Source organism: Dasypus novemcinctus, chromosome 10 (genome assembly GCF_030445035.2).
Source record: "Dasypus novemcinctus isolate mDasNov1 chromosome 10, mDasNov1.1.hap2, whole genome shotgun sequence".
Taxonomy (NCBI): domain Eukaryota; kingdom Metazoa; phylum Chordata; class Mammalia; order Cingulata; family Dasypodidae; genus Dasypus; species Dasypus novemcinctus.
In genome coordinates, this window is record NC_080682.1 from 7699699 (window position 1) to 7720225 (window position 20527).

The 20527-nt window shown below is 37.0% G+C and overlaps 1 protein-coding gene across 1 annotated transcript in view; it reads right to left on the reverse strand.

Annotated features, from left to right (window-relative positions):
* The window catches only part of TOP6BL (TOP6B like initiator of meiotic double strand breaks), a 124197-nt gene that overhangs the window by 31805 nt on the left and 71865 nt on the right, over nt 1–20527 (reverse strand). Inside the window, exons 3-7 of the mRNA XM_071217858.1 lie at nt 19130–19239; nt 13407–13490; nt 11050–11105; nt 10617–10688; nt 7556–7751 (exon numbers count right to left, since the gene is read on the reverse strand). Of these exons, the coding sequence (XP_071073959.1) occupies nt 7556–7751; nt 10617–10688; nt 11050–11105; nt 13407–13490; nt 19130–19239 (518 nt within the window). The remainder of the gene's footprint in view (nt 1–7555; nt 7752–10616; nt 10689–11049; nt 11106–13406; nt 13491–19129; nt 19240–20527) is intronic.

Consider the following 20527-nt stretch of genomic DNA (forward strand, 5'->3'; position numbering starts at 1 on the left):
CAAGTGATACTATACCACTTCATAGATAGCATGAAGAATCCTACAAGAGTATACTTCCATTTCTTCCCTTCCAGCCTTTGAGCTATTATTGCCATACATTTTACTCCCACACATTATAAATCCTATACACTATTCAGTATTATTTCCTTAAGCTGACTATCTTTTAAAACGAATTTTTAAAAGACAGTTTTTAATATTTACCCACATAATTACCATTTCCAGTTCTCATCTTTCCTTTGGGTAGATCCATAATTCCATCAGCTATAAATTTCCTTCAGCCTGAAAGATTTCCTTTAATATTTCTTATAGGGCAGTTCTGCTGGTGATGAATTCTTTCATCTTTTGCATGTCTGAAAAATTTCTTATTCACCTTCATTTCTGAATATTTTCACTGGCTATTCCAGGTTGACAACTTTATTTTTAACTTCAGTATTTAAAAAATGTTGCTCCACTTTCTTCCAGCTCTCACTGTTTCCAATGAAAAACTTGCTGTAATCCTTTATATTTGTTTCTCTGTTTTATGTCTTTTTTTTTTTCTGGCTGTTTTATTTTTATTTTTGTCTCCTTCTATTTGCTCATTGTTTTGTTCATTGTCTTTGCTTGTTATCTGTTCTTTTTTTTCTTTCTTTAGAAGAAACTGGGAACTAAACCTGGGACCTCCCATTTGGGAGGCGGGCACTCAACTGCTTGAGCTACATATGCTCCTTCTGGCTGCTTTTAAGATTTTTTTTCTTTATTACTGGTTTTAGGCAGTTCGATTATGGTATGTTTTGGTGTTGTTTTCTTTATGTGTCTTGTAATTAGGTGTCATTTATCTTCTTGGATATATGGATTTGTAGTTTTAATTAAATGTGGACACTGTTTGCCATTATTTCTTCAAATATTTTATCTGTCCTCCCTTCCTTTAGGGATTCCAATTTCATATCCCCACATTAGGCTGCCTGAAGTTCTCCAAAATTTGCTGATATTCATTTTTATTAGTCTTTTTTCTGTGTTTCATTTTGGATAGTTTCTTATTGCTTTATTTTTAACCTCAGTAATCTCTTCTGCAATGTGTAGTTTGCCATTATTCCCATCCAGAGTACTTTTCATCTTAAATGTAATTTTTATCTCTAGAATTACAATATGGGTCATTTTTACATCTTCCGTGTCTTTACTTAATATGCTCATTCTTTTCTCACCCTTCTTAAACATATGCAAGAGAGTTATCCTTTTTTAATGTCCTCATTGACTAATTCTATCATTTGTGTCATTTCTGGGTAGGTTTCCATTGATTTATTTTCCCCTATGAAAATATGAATCATGTTTTTCTGTTTCTTTTCATGTCAAGTACTTTTTTTATTGGATGCTAACTATTGTGAATTTTATCTTGTTGCATACAAGACATTTTTGTATTCCCATAAATATTCTCTTCCTCACCATCCCCCCACCCCCGTGATAGCTCCCTTGTCTGTTTGCTCATTGTTTTTGCTTGTTGTCTGCTCATTGTTTGTTTTTTCTTTAGGGGCACCAGGAACCAAATCCAGGACCTCCCATGTGGAAGGTGGAAGCTCAACTGCTTGTTTTGTTTTTGCTCATTGTCTGCTCATTGTTTTTGCTCATCTACTTGTTGTCTGCTTGTCTTCTTTAGGAGGAGCCAGAAACCAAGCCTGGGACCTCCCGTGTAGGAGGCAGGTGCTCAACTGCTTGAGCCACATCCGCTACCCCTATAAATATTCTTTTTTTTAAAAGATTTATTTATTTCTCTCTCCTTTCCCCCATTGTCTGCTCTCTGTATCTATTTGCTGTATGTTCTTCTGTGTCAGCTTGCAGTCTTGCCATGCGGCACCGGGAAACTGCGTCCCTTTTTTTTGTTGTGTCATCTTGCTGCACCAGCTCTCCATTTGTGCGGCACCACTCCTGGGTGGGCTGAGCTATTTTTTTCACGTGGGGTGGCTCTCCTTGTGGGGCACACTCATTGCATGTGGGGCACCCCTACAAGGGGACACCCCTACATGGCATGGCACTCCTTGCATGTGGCAGCACTGCATGTGGGCCAGCTCACCACATGAGTCAGGAGGCCCTGGGAATCGAACCCTGCACCCTCCATATGGTAGGTGGATGCACTGTCAGTTGAGTCAGAATCATTTCCCTATAAATATTCTTTAACTTGTTCTTGGACACTCTAAAGTTACTTGGAAACAGTCTGATCTCTTTGAATCTTGTTTTTAAGGTTTGTTACAGAGGATCCTGTGATCTAAAGCTAACTTTTCCCCACTACTCAGGCAAACCCTTCTGAGGATGCCACATGATGCCCTGTGAAATATAAGAGTTTCCATTCTGCATGATGAAAACAGGAATTATCCTCCCCTCCCCATTCAATCTTACAGCTAATTCCAAGTTGGGTAGGGAAAATGCTTCTCTCTTGAGAAGGCTCATAGAAGAGCACAATGTGTGTCATCACAGATGGAAACTCCATGCTTGAGTTCACTCTGTCTCTGAGCATTTCTCTGCTATCCAGTACTCCTTCCTGAGAATTTTAGCTGACTTTACCTCCCCAACCTCTGAACTCTGTTTACTCAATTCAGAGAGACAGTCAGAGTCTATTTGAGTATCCCTATCCATCTTCAGATTGAAACTCTAAGCAATAAGGTGGGACAATCATACGGCTTGCCTCGTTTGTTTCTCTTCTCTCCAGAATCACTATCCTGGACTACTGGTTGTGCAATATATGAATACTGTTTCATAGTTTGCCCACTGTTTTAGTTGTTCAAGGTGAGAGGTTAAATCTAGTCCCTCTTATACTCTATCATGGCTGGAAGTGGATATTCCTAAATCCTTTGGACATAATCTCATTGGCCTTTGAGAGCTTTCTTGCTTTCTAGCACAACAAGAAGTGCAGGCTCATCTTACACATTTCTACTCTAGACTTGGAATCAGCCATTTCTCCTGTTTTAGTCAGGAATGAAATTTAGAGAAGAAATTCTGGGTATTAGGGGTGTTCATTGCTACAGAGTTGTTCTCACTTCTAGGCTTTATCAGTAAACAGAGTTAAGAGCACATAGGTTTTATTGTTTGCTTGTTTTTTTTAAAAGATATTTATTTATTTTTCTCTCCCCTTCCCCCGCCCCCCAGTTGTCTGCTCTCCGTGTCCATTCATTGTATGTTCTTCTGTATCCGCTTATATTGTCAGTGGTACCCGGAATCTGTCTCGTTTTGTTGCATCATCTTGCTGCGTCAGCTCTCCATGTGTGCAGTGCCATTCCTGGTGAGGCTGCATTTCTTTCATGCTGGGCAGCTCTCCTTACGGGGCGCACTCCTTGCACGTGGGGCTCCCTGCGCAGGGATACCTGCATGGCAGGGGACTCCTTGCGTGCATCAGCGCTGTGCGTGGGCCAGCTCCACACAGGTTAAGGAGGCCCCAGGGTTTGAACCGTGGACTTCTCATGTGGTAGACAGACGCCCTAACCACTGGGCCAAGACCACTTCCCGGCCCTGGTATTGAACCATGGACCTCCTATATGGTAGACAGAAGACCAATTGCTTGAGCCACATCTGCTTCCCACCTTTTATCTTAAGAAATATTTTTACTGGGTGTGGAATTCTAGGTTGATGATTATTTTATTTCAGAATGTTAAGGATTTATTCTACCACCCTGTGGTGGTATGGGGAAGTTAGCTGTCAAGTTTCTCTTCTGAAGATAAATCTTTCTTGGATGATTTTAAGATTGTTCTATCTTTGATTTTTCAAAGATGTGAGTATCTTTTTATTTATCCTCCTGTTTGTTGAGCTCACTGCTAATATATTGAATTTCAGTATAGATTATTATATTTTTGGTTCAGCATGTACTGAATATTCTGTTTGAAAAACTGTTAAATAATTTGAAGCACAGGAAGAGCTTCTCTTCCTCCAGAAAGAATTTCTGTTTGGCTGTACAAAGCACCTTGGAAAATTAGTATTCCAGAACAGGGGTTCTTAACCCTTTTTGTTCTACAGACTCCTTTGCCATTTAGGTAAAAACCACAGACCTCTTAGTAAGTCCACACTATACTGTATATTATTTAGTAAATATATCACACCCGCACCAACACGTCCCTACAAGAATAATATTTTTTTGAATTTCAATTCAAGCTCACGGACCGCTTGTTAAGAACCCCTGTTCTAGAATCATCTTAATCCAATTTCAGAGCTCAAGATTTTCTGGTCTGTCTAGGTGATCAAAACATATGCAGGGAAGCGGACTTGACCCAATGGATAGAGCGTCTGCCTACCACATGGGAAGTCCGCGGTTCAAACTCCGGGCCTCCTCGACCCATGTGGAGCTGGCCCATGCACAGTGCCAATGAGCGCAAGGAATTCCGTGCCATGCAGTGGTGTCCGCCACGTAGGGGAGCCCCATGCACAACGAGTGCGCCCCGTAAGGAGAGCCACCCAGTGAGAAAGAAAAGTGCAGCCTGCCCCCAAGAATGGCGCCGTACAAACAGAGAGCTGACTCAACAAGGTGATGCAACAAAAAGAAACATAGATTCCCTATGCCGCTGGTAAGGATGGAAGCGGTCAAAGAAGAACACACAGGGAATGGACACAGAGAGCAGACAACAGGGGTGGGGGGAGGTTTGGGGGGGGTTGGGGGGGAAGGAGAGAGAAATAAATAAATAAATCTTTAAAAAAACACAAAAACATATGCAGTCATTTGAAAGCTGATTTATCTCAGGTTCACTTTACTCCTTATAGTGTAGCCTTTCAGTTATTCCTGCTCAAAGCAAGAGGTGTTTAATAGTACCCCAAAACTTGCCAGGCCCTGAAATCTTTTTGTCCTTCTTATCTTACATTGTTTCAGAAATGCATCTTAGTCTTTTAGGTGCTTGCTCTAATAGGCAAATGACCCCAGGGCAAAGCAGCTCTCTGTATTCCCATTCTCTCTGAACTAATGGTCTAGAAATTTCTCTCTGTCTCCCGAACTCTTTAATACTTTTATGATACTTTAATATTTTATTCCAGCCTTTTTAAAAATCTTCAACAGGAGGGCTGGTATAAATTATCTAGTTTACCATTTTCAAAAACTGAAATCTCATTAAAATTTTCATAACTAGCTCTCTATCTTCATTAAAACATCTCTTCAAAGTCTTCACTGTCCACCATATTTAAAATAACACTCCCATCATTCTCTATTCCTTTACCTGAGTTATATTTCTTCACCACACTTATCACTACCTGATAAATATTTGCTTTTTTTTTTTTTTTTTTTACTATTAAAATGTAAACTCAGAGAGGATAGAAAATATGTCTGTCTTATTTCCTCCAGAAAAATTCTGGAGAGTGGGATGAGGAGGAAGAAGATTTTTTTTTTAACTATCTGTATTATCTAGATGTTTAGAAAGAACATTAAAATATGAAAGTCCAGACATAGTCTTAATCAATACTCTGCTCTTTCCTCTCTGAAAAAGATTCTCTGCTGACATTGTATGCAATGACCTTAACCCTCTTCTGTTTTTATTCTTCATACTCTCATATAATTTCATTTCACTCCCACAGCTTCAATAATATAATGATACTTAATATTTATTAAGCAGTTATGTGTCAGGCAGTATGCTAGAAGCATCACATGAATCGTAGTTAATCCTAAAATAATAATAATAATACCAATAATAATAATAAACCTCTTAGGAGAAGGAAAACAAATAAATGTAGGAGGTAGGTATTATTATTCCTATTTTAAAGTTGAGGAAATAAAGGCTGAGGCTGGTTAAGTAAATTGCCTGTAGTCACTCAGCTAATTTTCTCTGTGAATCAAGCATTTAAATCCCAGTACCATGCTCTTGAATACTGAACCATGCTATATGTATCTGTGGAGAATACTTGGAAATTCTAAAATTTATTTCTCTAAATCTGACCACTTCAAAGTATCAGACCACAATTTCTATACAGCTGCCTGCCATCTTTGAAGGATGTCCTTTGAGCATCATAAACTTAAAATATTTAAAAATAAACTAACCATTTTTACCTCCCAAATCCGCAATTATAGTTTGCCTCTTGCTTGACAGTACCATTATTCTGTCAGACACAATGCTAGGAATCTTGACGTCAACTTTAGCACTCCCTCCCTAATCTTTCCCTACCCCAATACTGAATTAGTTGCCTCATTATGTTTAATCCTTCCAATGATATATGTCCAATGATATATGTTCCATTCACACTTTTAATTCAGGCACTCATTATCTCTTGCCCAATTCACTGATTTATTTACTGACTATTGGTTTCTCTCTCCCATCCATCTTCTACAGTGCTGCTAGGGGATATTCCTAAAACATTCAATGATTGTCCACTATATTATAAGATTTAGATTCCTTAGTATGATACTTAAGACCCACCATATTCAATTCTAAACTACTTTTCCACCTTCTTTTCTCTTTCTTACACCATTCATTCCACACTTCAGTCTTACTTCTTTATACAAACTTTACACACCTTTGCACATGTCATTCCTTCTATCAGAAATGTCCTCCTTCTTTCCAAAGACTATTTATTCTTCAAACCAATTCAAATGTTATCCATCATTAAACCATTCATGGTGCAACCTTAATCACATTCTTGTGATTGTTATGCCCTCTTTTTACAGTTCTTTGAGTACATGTTTGTTTCTTCTATTAGTCTATAAGCTTTTTAAGATCCAACTATGACTTAGCACTTAATAAAGCATTAAACATACTAGTTACATAAAAAGGTTTGTGGAGCTGAAATTAAGCCACATTTAAAATGATAATTTAAATAATTTAAAGTTAGAACCATGGAGTTTTCAGAGCTAGAAGTTGAAGACCAGTTGAAGCCCAGAGAGGTTAAGTAAAAACTTCAAAGTCCGACAGCAAGTCTTCTGATTTCAAGTCCAATGCTCTTTCCATTACCTACAAGGTTAGATGCTTATTGAACTCACCATGTTGAATTTTTAGAACCTTATTAGGGCTAACATTCCTAGGTTAGTATGGGCCATGAGATGAATCAATACAATCTCTAGAAAATAAACCAATTAAACCTGATAAATCTATAAATTTAAAGGGATTATAAAATAAAGGAATTTTTAAAGAACTACGGTACTCATCAGTGCTACTGCTTTTAAAGAATTAGGTTTCATACAAGGAGTGCTAAAGGTAGATGTTCAACAACCCTGAACCACTGAACAGTGGTGGTCAAGCAGAAGGGTCACTGAATAGAACATGGAAAACATGTTTTATCACAACACACTTTCATGTTTTGCTTTCTCTGAATTTCATTTTACCCCGTTTCAATCAGGAAGAAAAATTTGTTTACCCCAAAATTATAAAAACAAAACCTTTTATGTGTTTGGCTTTGTCACATTTCAAAAGATTAGAGTAGGCTGCATTATTTTTCCCATATTTAAAGAGAAACTTAAGTTGTCTGAAGATAACTTGTCAGAATTTCAAGGTAAAACAGTGGTAAAATCCATGTGGTACTGTGTTACATGCTTCTAGACACAGGTTAATATGCTAAAGGCCTTCTTAGAATAGGATATTAAAAAACTATTTTTACAGACAACTGGACCTTGTCATCAAAAGGATATGGAAACTGAAGAGATCCTGTTCAGTTGGGTAGAAGAGACCTTCGGGCAGGGGCACAGCGCAGCAACTGGAGTCATCATCAACTCTCCCAACAATCCCATGCCAGCCACATCATCAGGGATAAAAAGTGTTACTGGATGTCCTAGCACAGGGTGGATTCTGCTGCAGAGTAGTTCAGTTGCACCAAATTTTGGTCTACTGTCATAAAACAAGGAAGATAAATTTATTTTTTTTCCCTCTTAAGAAATTACTTAATGCAAATCATATATCTTATGAGTATGGTATGCAGAATATATAAAGAATTCTTGGGAAACGGACTTTGGCCCAGTGGTTAGGGCGTCCGTCTACCACATGGGAGGCCCGCAGTTCAAGCCCCGGGCCTCCTTGACCCGTGTGGAGCTGGCCCATGCGCAGTGCTGATGCGCACAAGGAGTGCCCTGCCACACAGGGGTGTCCCCCGCGTAGGGGAGCCCCACGCGCAAGGAGTGCACCCATAAGGAGAGCCGCCCAGCACGAAGGAGGGAGCAGCCTGCCGAGGAATGGCGCCGCCCACACTTCCCGTGCCGCTGACGACAACAGAAGCGGACAAAGAAACAAGACGTAGCAAAAAAGACACAGAAAACAGACAACCGGGGGAGGGGAGGGGAATTAAATAAATAAAAATAAATCTTTAAAAAAAAAAAAAGAATTCTTACAACAACAAAAAGACAAACAAGCCAGTTAAAAAAGAGCAAAGGACTGAAGAGAAATTTTTTTCAAAGAAGTTATATAAAAAGCCAATAAGCACATGAAAAGATGCTCAACATCATTTTTAACTAGGGAAATGCAAATCAAATCCACAGTGAAATACCACTTCACACCCACTTGGCTGGTTTTAATTAAAAAAGAAAAAAAAAACAAGTGTTGGCAAGAATTTGGAGAAATTGAATTGGGACCCTGGTACATTGCTAATGGGAATGTTAAATGGTGTAGCCATGGGGAAAATAGTTTGGCAGCTCCTTAAAAAGTTAAACATAGAATTACCATATGATCCAGTACTTCCACTCCTAAGTATATGTCACAAAGGAAAAAATAAGTCTTCAAACAAATACTTGTATATGGATGTTCATGGCAGTATTATTCACAATAGCCAAAAGGTGGGAAAATGTCCAACAATGGATAAACAAAATATCGCATATTCATACAATAGATTATTCAGCACAGAAAGGAATGAAGTACTGATACATGCTACAGTTTGTATGAATCTCAAAAACATTATGTTAAGTGCAAGACTTCAGACACAAAAAGTCATAAATTCTATGAATTCATTTACATGAAATATCCAGAATAGGCAAATTCATTGAAACAGAAAGTAGATTAGTGATTGCCAGGGGCTAGGGGAAGGGGAGAATGGGGAGTATCTGCTTAATGGGTATGGGGTCTCCTTTGGGAGTGATAGATGTGTTTGGTAACTAGATAGTAGTGATGGTTGCACAGCATTGTGAATATATTAAGTACCACTTAATTGTGTACTTTAAAATGGTTAATTTTATGTTACATGAATTTCATTTCAATTAAAAAAATTACTTTAAAAGGGCATTCCTTTTATAACCTCTAGCATATGCATAACTATTCCATATCAGTTTTGTTGAAATAAGTTAGCTTGTGCCCCACTCAAGAGTAGAACACCAGCATTCCAGGAATGGAATCACGACTCACGCTTTTGCTGCCACTAATTGCAGTTTCATATTCTCTTCCACTAAAGTGTATATCTTTTTTTTTCTCACTAAAGTATTTCTTCCACTAAATCACGCTGTGGTTCCAAGCAGAGACTGATCTGGAATGTTTCTAAGATCATTCAAAGATTGGCATGGGCACAAGGGTCCCTGACATACAAAAAGCCTAATACTGGTATCGTGAGACTTGGATGTCTGATTGATCTCACATCATGGCACACAATCCCTTGAACAAGAGTTCTGAGGTTACTGTTTGATAGAAGCAATGAGAAAAAATTAGGTCATATTTTTCTCCTAAAAAATCCTAGTAAAATTTAGTGTTTGCTTACTTTCCAAAAGCTCTTTTCTGAAAAGAGTAATAAGAAAAAATTATTACTGAACCTTTTCCTTTCTCTCTAAACTAATAAATCAGGTCACCCAGGGAAATGTGTTCTACAAACATTGGCTCAAAGGCTCAAATATTTTGTCACTAAATCTATGATAATGATAAATCTATGATATCTGTAAAGATTGTATGATAGAGGATTACTAAAGATAGGGTTTTACTATCTGTACATATCGAAGAACAAAAAATATACTAATCTGAGGTGTAATTTTGGGTAAAAGCAAGAAAAGAAACTACCCTGGAAAGTTATCTTCAAGCCTTAGGATCCTGTGACTACTAGTGTTGATGCAGGGATATAAATGGAGCAGAAACTATTGCATACAGAATAAATTAGTTGTACTTATGCATGTTATGACTTTTCTTACTATAATTCATGTTCATTTTTAATTCTGTGGTAGCTGGATGGTATGGGAGGGCAAGATAGAAGGGTTCTGTCTTCCATGTTACTTACCAGCTCCTCCATGGATTAACCTTTTTAGATTCAGAAGAAGGTAAAAAAAAGAAAAAAGAAACAACAACAACAACAACAAAGAAGAAGAAGGTAGAAGTAGGCTCAGAGATGATTTCCAAGCTTATGCAAAACACTGATGCATAACAAATAATATACAAAGAATTCTTTTGTATTTACACTATCTCTCTAGTCAAGAGTTCAAATACCTTTTAAACTCACAGTACTCACTTATGTCTAATTTGGATGGAAATATTTAATTTCATTCACAGAAGAAAACAGGACACGGAGAGGAGAAGGAATACTCAGGTCAACTAGAATATATTAAAAGAGCCAGGAATAAAACTGTTTTAAACATAAATAGCTTAGAAGTTTAACTTTCACTGTTCTTATAGAAAAGGTGACATTTGGAGCTAAGAAATGACAAGTGAGACCCTTTCCAACTTCTACCCAAATTCATATTCATAACTAGACAGTAAAAAATGGAGAGGGATGACAATGCTTTTCACCTTTACCTCATAAAATGCTGATAGTTTATGACAAGAGCAATTCCATTCGACAGATTCATAATGGGTTCATTCTCTACCCTGCAAAACAAAGAAAAACTAAGCAAGATCTTCAAGATTCTAAAATCAATCTCTGCCTGATGAAAATTTTAGTGCATGACCCATCACCACCCTAGAGACTATCAGAATTCAGTAACCTATTCACCAAGGGAAAAATGGCAATATTTAATTTCACCCATTTTAGTGAAAGGAAATGACAAAAGGATTAGTGAATCTACTTACTCATTAAAAGCTAATATAGAACAAGGAAGTGTGAGGTCTTAGAAAATTAGTTTCAAGGTGTCTTTGGGTCAAGAAACCAAACTATATACCTATTGGAAATAGGACAGTACTAGCTAAGACAAACTGCAGAGTCATGGCATCATCTTGAGCCAAAACTTACCCAAAGATCTCCATGGAGAGGATTCCATTCACCTTTACAGTGAAATTAAACCTAATCTGCAAGATAATAAATGGTGTGTGAGATTTAATATAGGCCAAGATAGAGATTAAAAGTTCCTATACTCAATTCCTAAAGGAAAAGATATATATATACACACACACACACACACATATTTTTCCCCCCTTAGGAGGCACTGGGTACCAAATCCAGGACCTCCCATCTGGGAGGTGGGTGCTCAACTGCTAGAACCACATCTGCTCCTTGCTTGTTTGTTTTTGCTAGTTATCTGCTTGTTGTTTTGCTGGTTGTCTTGCTCATTGTTTTTATGTTTGTTTGTCTGCTTGTTGTTTGTCTTCTTTAGGAGGCACTGGAAACCGAACCTGGGACCTCCCATTTGGGAGGAGGGCATTCAACTGCTTGAGCCACATCTGCTCCCCAAAAAAGATATTCTTTATCACTTTCCTTATACATACTTAACACTTAACACTTAACTTAAATTCAAATTCTGAATGTTAAAGATATGACTCCTACATTATAATTCTAGGTAGTCACAAGTTATCAGAAAATCCTGTCCCTTTGTTCTCTGCTGTTCTCTAACCTATCTCTTCCCTTCCTTCTTTTTTTTTTTAAATTATTTTTTTAAAGAAACTTTAGATTACATAAATGTTACATAAAAAAATCCCAAAATTTCCCACATTAACAACCTTCATTAGTGTGGTATATTTGTTACAATTGATGAACCCATGTTGAAGAATTGCTACTAACTATGGACTACAGTTTTCTCTCTCTTCTTTCTTTTGTTTCCATACATGGGATGTTTCAAGTTTTTCCTTCACTTTTTCTTTCCTTGATCCCATTTGACTTTCATGTCCTCACTCTAATTTCCAGCATTGTCCCAGTTTATTTCTCACCTTCAACCTACATTCTTCTTTTTATATGACAAAATGGGTAATAATGGGCTTTAGAACCAGACTGCCTGATTTCAAATTCTGGTTGTGCCAGTTATTCAACTTCTGTGCCATAGTCTTCTCAGCTATAAAATGGGGATGGTGATGATAAAACCTACATCATGAGGGGTGCTGAGAAGGATAAATGAATGAATGCATGAAGAGGACTCAGAATAGTGACTGCAAACAATAATCATCAAACCCACATGAAGGGGGAAGTTAAATAGCAAATTTAACTATGCTCATCTTTATAAGCATATCTAATAACAAAGAATAAGAAAGGGAAATGGACTTGGCCCATTGGTTAGGGCGTCTGTCTACCACATGGGAGGTCCGCAGTTCAAACCCCGGGCCTCCTTGACCCGTGTGGAGCTGGCCCATGCACAGTGCTGATGCGCGCAAGGAGTGCCCTGCCACGCAGGGGTGTCACCCGCGTAGGGGAGCCCCACGTGCAAGGAGTGCGCCCCGTAAGGAGAGCCGCCCAGCATGAAAGAAACTACAGCCTGCCCAGGAATGGCGCCGCCCACACTTCCCCTGCCGCCACTGACAACAGAAGCAGACAAAGAAACAAGACGCAGCAAATAGACACAGAGAACAGACAACCGGGGGAGGGGGGGGAATTAAATAAATAATAAATAAATCTTTTTTAAAAAAATAAATAAATAATAAAAATTTGGCTCTCTGCAGTTATAGTTGATCAAAATTCTCTTATTTGCCCTTAGAGTGACTTTAGAAAAGAAGGAGGTAATTAACAAGGTTTATTAACAGTAAGAGAGTGAAAGTAAGCACCCAAAAGAAAATTTTCTCTATATCCAGAGGCCTCCCAACATGTCGCATCACCAACATTAAGAGTGCCTTAGGGTCACAAGAATCAAATCAATTTAATCATTGTCAGTGAAAGAGAACCTTACATGTCCTACAGAGTAGGGATGTCTTGAAAACTTATCACTTGGGAAGTGGACTTGGGAGGTCTGTGATTCAAACCCCGAGCCGCCTTGACCCGTGTGGAACTGGCCCATGCTCAGTGCTGATGTGTGCAGGGAGTGCCGTGCCATGCTCCCCATGGGGGGCCCCATGCACCGGGAGAGAGCCCCATAAGGAGAGCCGCCCAGTTGCGAAAGAGGGTGCAGCCTGCCCAGGAGTGATGCCACATATGGGGAGAGCTGACATAGCAGGATGACGGCAGCAGGGGAGACACAGATTCCCGGTGCTGCTGATGAGGATAAAAATAGTCATGGAGGAACACACAGCAAATGGACACAGAGAGCGGACAACTGGGTTGGGGGGGGGGGTTGGGGAGGTGGGGAGGTGGGGAAGGGGAGAGAAATTAAAAAAATAAATCTTAAAAAAAAAAAAAGAAAACTTATGACTTAAACAAGAGAAGCATTACTGTACAGAAGAACAGCTCACCTTAGGGTGCACCATGATGATTTTGTGTAAAAAATTCTTTATAGCCAAACAATCTGTCATCAAAGTTCTAGGCTTCTCATCAACCTGTAAAAAGACAACAAAAACGCCTGCCACACATATACAAATCCAAGAGCACAAATACATCAAATTATAGTCTTGCTTCCTATAGAAGTAACTCAATAATCTCACAAAGCTTTTGGACATCTAAGATTAGCCATATTTGGGTTTAAGAACTGGACACAAAAAAGAATCTAAATGGGCATCGCTTCTTAAATTAGGATACCTTTTTCATGGAACTTCAGGAGGTATTTGAAGAAAGATCAGAATAAAACCAACAATCTCAAACCCATTTTTTTTTGGGGAACAGATTTAAAAGTAATTCAGACTGAAGCTAAGAACAGTATCTACCTTATTCTACTATCCTATTGTGTTTAGGGGCATTAATACATTCTAAATTAAGAATCTGAGTGGCACCAAAGGAGCAGACACTAAAAGGAATCTTAATTTTCAACATCAATCCATTAATTTAAGCATTTTTAATAAGGAAAATCTGTTGAGCAAAAGCTCAAAAGTCAGAATACCTATGTTTTAGTACTGGCTCTGTAAAATTTATAACTTCCCTAAGGTCTCTCAGCTATTCAGTGGTAGATCTGTAATTTGATTCTAAGTCTATCTAATGCCAATTTTCTATGCTGTTTCCAGTATACCAGTCTACCTCCCCAAAAATATAAGAAAATAATATTTACAATTTAATTAGGGTATAGTGTCCTTAAAAACAGAGGTAGAAGGATGTGGACATGATTCAACTGATAGAGTGTCCGCCTACCATATGGAGGGTCCAGGGTTCAATCCCCAGGACCTCCTGACCCGTGTGGTAAACTGGCCCACATGCAGTGCTATCACGCGGAAGGAGTGCCATGCGCGTGGAGTGCACCCCGTAAGGAGAGCCACAGTGTGTGAAAAAAGTAAGCCCGCCCAGGAGTGGAGCCACACACACGGAGAGCTGACACAGCAAGATGACGCAACAACAACAAAAAAAGAGACTCAGTTTCCCAGGGCTGCTGGATAATGCATGTGGATGCAGAAGAACACACAGTGAATGCACACAGAGAGCAGACAATGGGGGAAAGGGGAGAGAAATAAATAAAATAAATCCTTAAAAAAAATAAAATAAAAATAAAAACAAAGAGTTTTCTAGAAAATGGAGATAATCCAGGAGAATGAGAAGTGAGAGTTTATTAATTGCAGCCAGAAATCAGTAAGTTTTATTAGTGGTTGAGAGAATACCGAGCCATGTACTGGGTACATGTTAAATAAAATAAATGGTCCCAAAAATATAAATGGAAAACAAAACACACGAAAAAATTAAAAATGGTCCCAGGCCTCAGAAGCTCATAACACAGTAAAGAAGAAATATGCAAATATATATAAAATAAGAAGAAACTATTATAATAATTTTTAAAAGTACACTGAAGAAGAAGTCAAGAACTGTACAATGGGTAAGGAATTACTGGAAAATTATTAGGAAAAAATTATTGGAAAATGGGTGAAGAGTATGAGAAAATACTAAAACAGCCCAGGATTATTCATGAATGCAGAGTAGTAATTAAATAGTAACTGCAGCATACATATCATAGTCACATCCTTATTAAAAATTTTTTAGATTAAAATGTTTAAATAGTAGAAAAGCAATGATGGCCTCTTAAAAGCATTTTCTGTACTTAACACTTCCAAAAGCATTTCTTGGAACAGTTTCAAACCTCTATCTATAACCTTGGTGATTACAGGGTATATCATAGAAAGGGCTAATTATATCTAACAGTAAGGCAACCAAATGAGTGAAAACTCCTTGACTAACTACCAGAGAGGGCCTACAATTAATAATGATGATAGCTACCATTTACTGAACACCTGCTTCATGTCAAACAGTTTATATGCATTAGTTTATGTAAAGCTCACACAAAACTTGCAAGTAGGAAACAGCCCCATTTTATAGATGATGATGATGAGACTCAAATAAGCTAATTAATTTGTCCAAGGTCACACACAGCTAATTAAGTGGCAAAACTGGGATTCCAACCTAGATATGTCTAACTCCAAGTCTACATTCTACTATGCAATGCTGCTTACCCAAGAATGTTCATTTTCTGGCCATATAGCTATCCGGACAGGGTAATATATAATCCAGGATTACTTTTATGGAGCCTGACAGGAAATGCTTAAAATATATGTATTTACTGACTCAAAAAACAATTTGGTTTATTATATACATGGGCCTACAGAGATATAAAGACAATCTCTGAATTTGAGGAGTTCACAATTCAGTAGAAGAGAAAGACAAATAATTTATATGACAGTGTGACAGACAAATAATTTATATGGCTGCTTTTGATATGAGGTGCTAAAGGAACACACAAAAAGGAGTGGCATCTACCCCAGACTGAAGATAAACTGACATAACGTCAGGTCAGTAAAGGATATTCTAAACAAAGCGAATTGCTCCTTTCCGAATCTATTCATAGAATTATTTTAAAAGGAAAGAGAGAGAAAGAGGGAGAGAAATTATAAAGCCTTTTACAGTTGGGTGTTGTAAACACAGTACCCCAGCCTGACATCCCTACAAAAGCAGTGAACCTTAAGTGCTGTTATGAAAAAGTAAAAGCTGGTAGCAGAAATCATTATCAAATTATATGATTTCAGCCTTTGGCTTGAAATACAAGTCTAACTATTTGATGTTAAACAGGAAGTGTTTTTTATCTATATACATGAACCTATCAGTTATGGGACCTATATCACTTTCTAGAAGGAAGTGTCTATATACACACATACACACATCTCTGTCCACATTATCATTTAGTATTATTGTAAAAATAAATATAAGACTGAATAAAATCTTCAGGAAAATCTTGCTGAATCTGAATGTTTTGGAAGAGACATGTTACTCAGCCTAATGAACCCAAGATATAGGACTCACTGTGAGCATAAAAACAAAACCCAGCATCTCTCCTGAATGAGGCTTTCCTTAGTCTTCCCTAGGATTAGTTCTCTTCATATGCCCAAATCAGTGGCTGATTTATTATAGCTTTTTCATGGATGTCTCCATTCACAAGCCTTTCTGATATTCAATTCTTCTCCTCAACTGAAATACATAAGATGAAAACTTTCAGTCTCCCCTTTTTCCATTCTCACTCTCTTCACCCAAATATCTGTTAAGTAGCTGCACAATATTAAAAGAAAAAGAGATGTAATAGAACAAATATGTTAAGGAAATCCTTGTTCCCCTGAGGCTCATGCCATTCAGCTATACTATTCTATGTTTCCTCCTCTGCATTACTAACAGACTTCTGGTCACTAAGCTCACAGTTTTCTGTTGCACTCCAAGTCCAGTCATTATCTTGGGTGATTTCTACATCTAAGTAAATGACTAATTCAAGGAACAACTTAGTCTCACACTTCTCTAACCACTTCAGTTCCAATGACCTTGAACTGCACTCCATTTTAGCCACCCATTTCCATGGTCATACCTTGGAACTGTTCCATTCTGGAAACTGAAAATGTCCCACTCTTATGTGAAAAGTTAAATACCAAGTTATTAATAATGGCTACCTAGATAGGTTGTGCTCTAAATGTTCACTTTGGTCATACTTTGATTTTTTTCTGAGGTTACACTGCTTTTGCAATAAGGAAAAAAAATAAGAGAAACATTATCACAATAACAACTTCCTATTCTTTCAGGTCTCTGACTCCCTTATACCAGTAAATCTACTTTTGTTTCATCAAAAGGACAAATACCATATGATTGCACTAATATGAACTAAACATATGTGTAAACTCATGGAGTTAATAACTAGAATTTAGGTCATGAAAATATAATAAGGTTAGAGAATGGAAAGCTGAGGGTTAATCTGTGAAGAATTGGTATGAAAAGGTGAAAGCACATCACAATGTTTGTAACTAACAGTGCTATTATATAGGTATGACAGTGGTTGAAATGGAAAGTCTAAGGTCATGTATATTACTAGAAGGAGAGCTAAAAAATGTAACATAGGACTGTATAACATAATAAAACCCCATGTGAAATACGAATATGGGTAATATTGCATATATAAAACTGTTTATCTTTGAAACTGAACAAATGTATGTTACTATTACAAGATGTTAATATCAGGCAAAAAAAACAAAACATTATGCTAAGTGAAAGAAACCAGACACAAAGTACTACATATTGTATGATTCCATTTATATAAAATGTAAATATAAATCAGTTTATAAAGGTGGAATTATTTAGTGGTTATGTCGGTCTGGGGAAGGATAGAGGGATTGAGAGGTGACTGCTAAAGGGCTTGGTGTCTTTCTTTTTGGAGTGATGAAATTGTTCTAAAATTTTTTGTTGTGATGAATGTACAACACTGTGATTATACTAAAAGCCACTGATTGTATGCTTTGGATAGATTTTATGGTATGTAAATATATCTCAATAAAACTGCTTTAAAAAAACAAGACTCCTAGACCTTGACCCCTTGGCCCTTCCTCCGTGCCACTTAGTACTCAGTGCTATGTCTACTGTGTCATATATCACCCTATATTGCAATTATTTGTCTATCTTTCACTTTACATATTCTTGGGATCAGGTAACATGTCTTAGGACTTTCTACCTCCAACACCTAGCACAGTGACGTTGACTTAAGGGCAGGTTTTTAAATGAATGGTTGAGTTTTGAAAAATCTCATGAATCAGACTTGGGTCTAAGTTCTAATTTTGCAACTTTCTTTTGTATGACTGTGGGAGAGTCAGTCAAATTCTCTGAATCTTGGTTTTCTCATATGTAAAATGGGGTGATAATTCTTACCCTATACACTTCACAGAGTTGCCAGGAGGCTTAAATAATATATAAATGTTAGATATAAGAATTTTCACTACTTGTTTAGACTGGCTAAAACATATGATCTCATTTCTTAGAACTGATTTCCTTGGTTCACTGATATCACCTTTTATTGCTGCTTGACTTTAATAGTTTCAGAGCTGACTAACCATTAGTTGCTCCAAATTGGTTACCCCACACTCCCCTGAAGAAGATACAGCATAGCCAAGAATATATGTTGTTCTGATACAGTACCCATTCCTTTCAGAAGGAGCATACAATTGTTCAAATGTGGAGAAAAGCCTCCCAAGTGCTACCTGGGAGAATGTTTTCAGCATTTTAATTCTTTATGTCTCCATCAAATCAAAGGAAGGAAAAATAAGGAATCAGATAACTTTTAAAGAGAATGGAGAACTCCATTATCACTCTCAAAATTCTGGGCTACAAACAAATCAATAAGATCTCTAAAGCAGCTTAATGAAAATGTATCCAAATGGGATCTGCACTGGGAATTAAATTTTATTTCCTTTTTCAGAAGCTGTAAACTCAAATAAGAGCTTATTTTAGTAGTTCCCAAACTTATATGCACAGTAGGAATCACCTGGGAATTTAAAAAAATAAAAAATTCCAAAGTTCAGGCCACATCCCAGACCAATTAAATCAGAATCTCTTGGAGTGGGTCACAGACATCAATATTTTGGAAGCTCACAGGTAACATTATGTCTGCATTGGTAATTTTGGGAACCAATGCCTTACTTCATTCAACTTGTCACTGTGATGGACTAAGTTTTTCTTTCTTGTTCTTAGATTTGTAGAAAAATAATTATATCATCCATAATGTACAGATCTCAACAAAACCTGCCTCAAAAATCATCTGGAAGGGTGTTACCCCTGGAGTATCCTGAGAACAGCTGGCTTCCTCTGCAGTCCAAGTCAGCTTTGCAGAGCATACTGGCAATATAAATTGTATTTCTGTGTGAGAAAAAAATGGCAACAAAGTAAAACAAGCAGTTTGGATAAGCACCAGGATTTTTGAAATTGTTTATTAAATTGATGAGCCAAGAAAGCTTTTCCCTGATATTAAAATATTATCTGCAAAATTTCAAATACCATTTAAAATGACTAAGCATCAGCAAATTGCTTTAACATTTAGAATTATTTTATGGGGTTAAGACATTTAATCCCATGTTTTCATTTTTTCACATTTGCTAAATCAATTTTTATTTTCAGTTAATTCTACAAGGTCATGTCCAATGCCAGAAATCTTCAGCATTGACAGTTCTATCTGAAATTCTTGTAATTTTTAAATAAATCAATTAATTAATTAATTAATACAAATCCAGTAAGTGAGCTAATTTAGAGGTGAAAACAGAAAAATTAAAAAATGACCCTCTAGAGCATGTACCTTACATAGTATGCTCTTCAATGAGTAATCTTTAACAAAGAAAAGCAAACTATTGACAATTTAATTTTTTATTTAACCACTTTGTGTATTTTATATGTGTCAACCCAGAACTTTTTTCCTACGAAGTTTCTGTTATCAGTCCTGGGCAATCAACAACAAAGAGAACATCAAGGTGTGCATTATCCTTCTGCTCCATTCCCTGGCACTTATATTAAAAAGGAAAAAAACAAAGACCATTTTATATTTTCCCATTTTCTTATTTCCCTATATTAGTATAATAATGGAGACCTAAACATGAATAAATATAAATATATAGAGATATCTCAGTCTCTACAACTTCTATTTTGTAAATGAGATTAACAATATTGATATTATATAAGAATTCAACTAAAAAAACCTAATAACTATGAAATATACCCTAAAATAATAGCACAAAACTCTCCTACGGTATTCATACTACATATCTAATAATGTCTTAACCATTTAGAAAAAGTATGTATGTTCCAAGATCAAGTTCCATCAATATTAATCGATAATAGTATTCTTACCATTAGTTTGTTTTCCAAATTTAGTTCAGTCACAAAGCCCCAGATAATATAACATCAAGGTTAGGCAACAATGAAGTTTAATATGCTTGGCACTGAACCAGGGTACCTTGCATAAATGCTCAGTTTTGTTACTGATTGACTTTCTGAACTAAAGCAACCCCCATTTTTTCTGTGATGCAATTACTTTCTTGTGAAATAAGGGGGAAAAAAATCATTCCTGCATCTTACTTCTCTTTAAAGTAGTAAGGCAGTGTGGAGATGGGGAAAAGAAGTGGATACATGAGAAAATGGTTTTTAAATAACACTG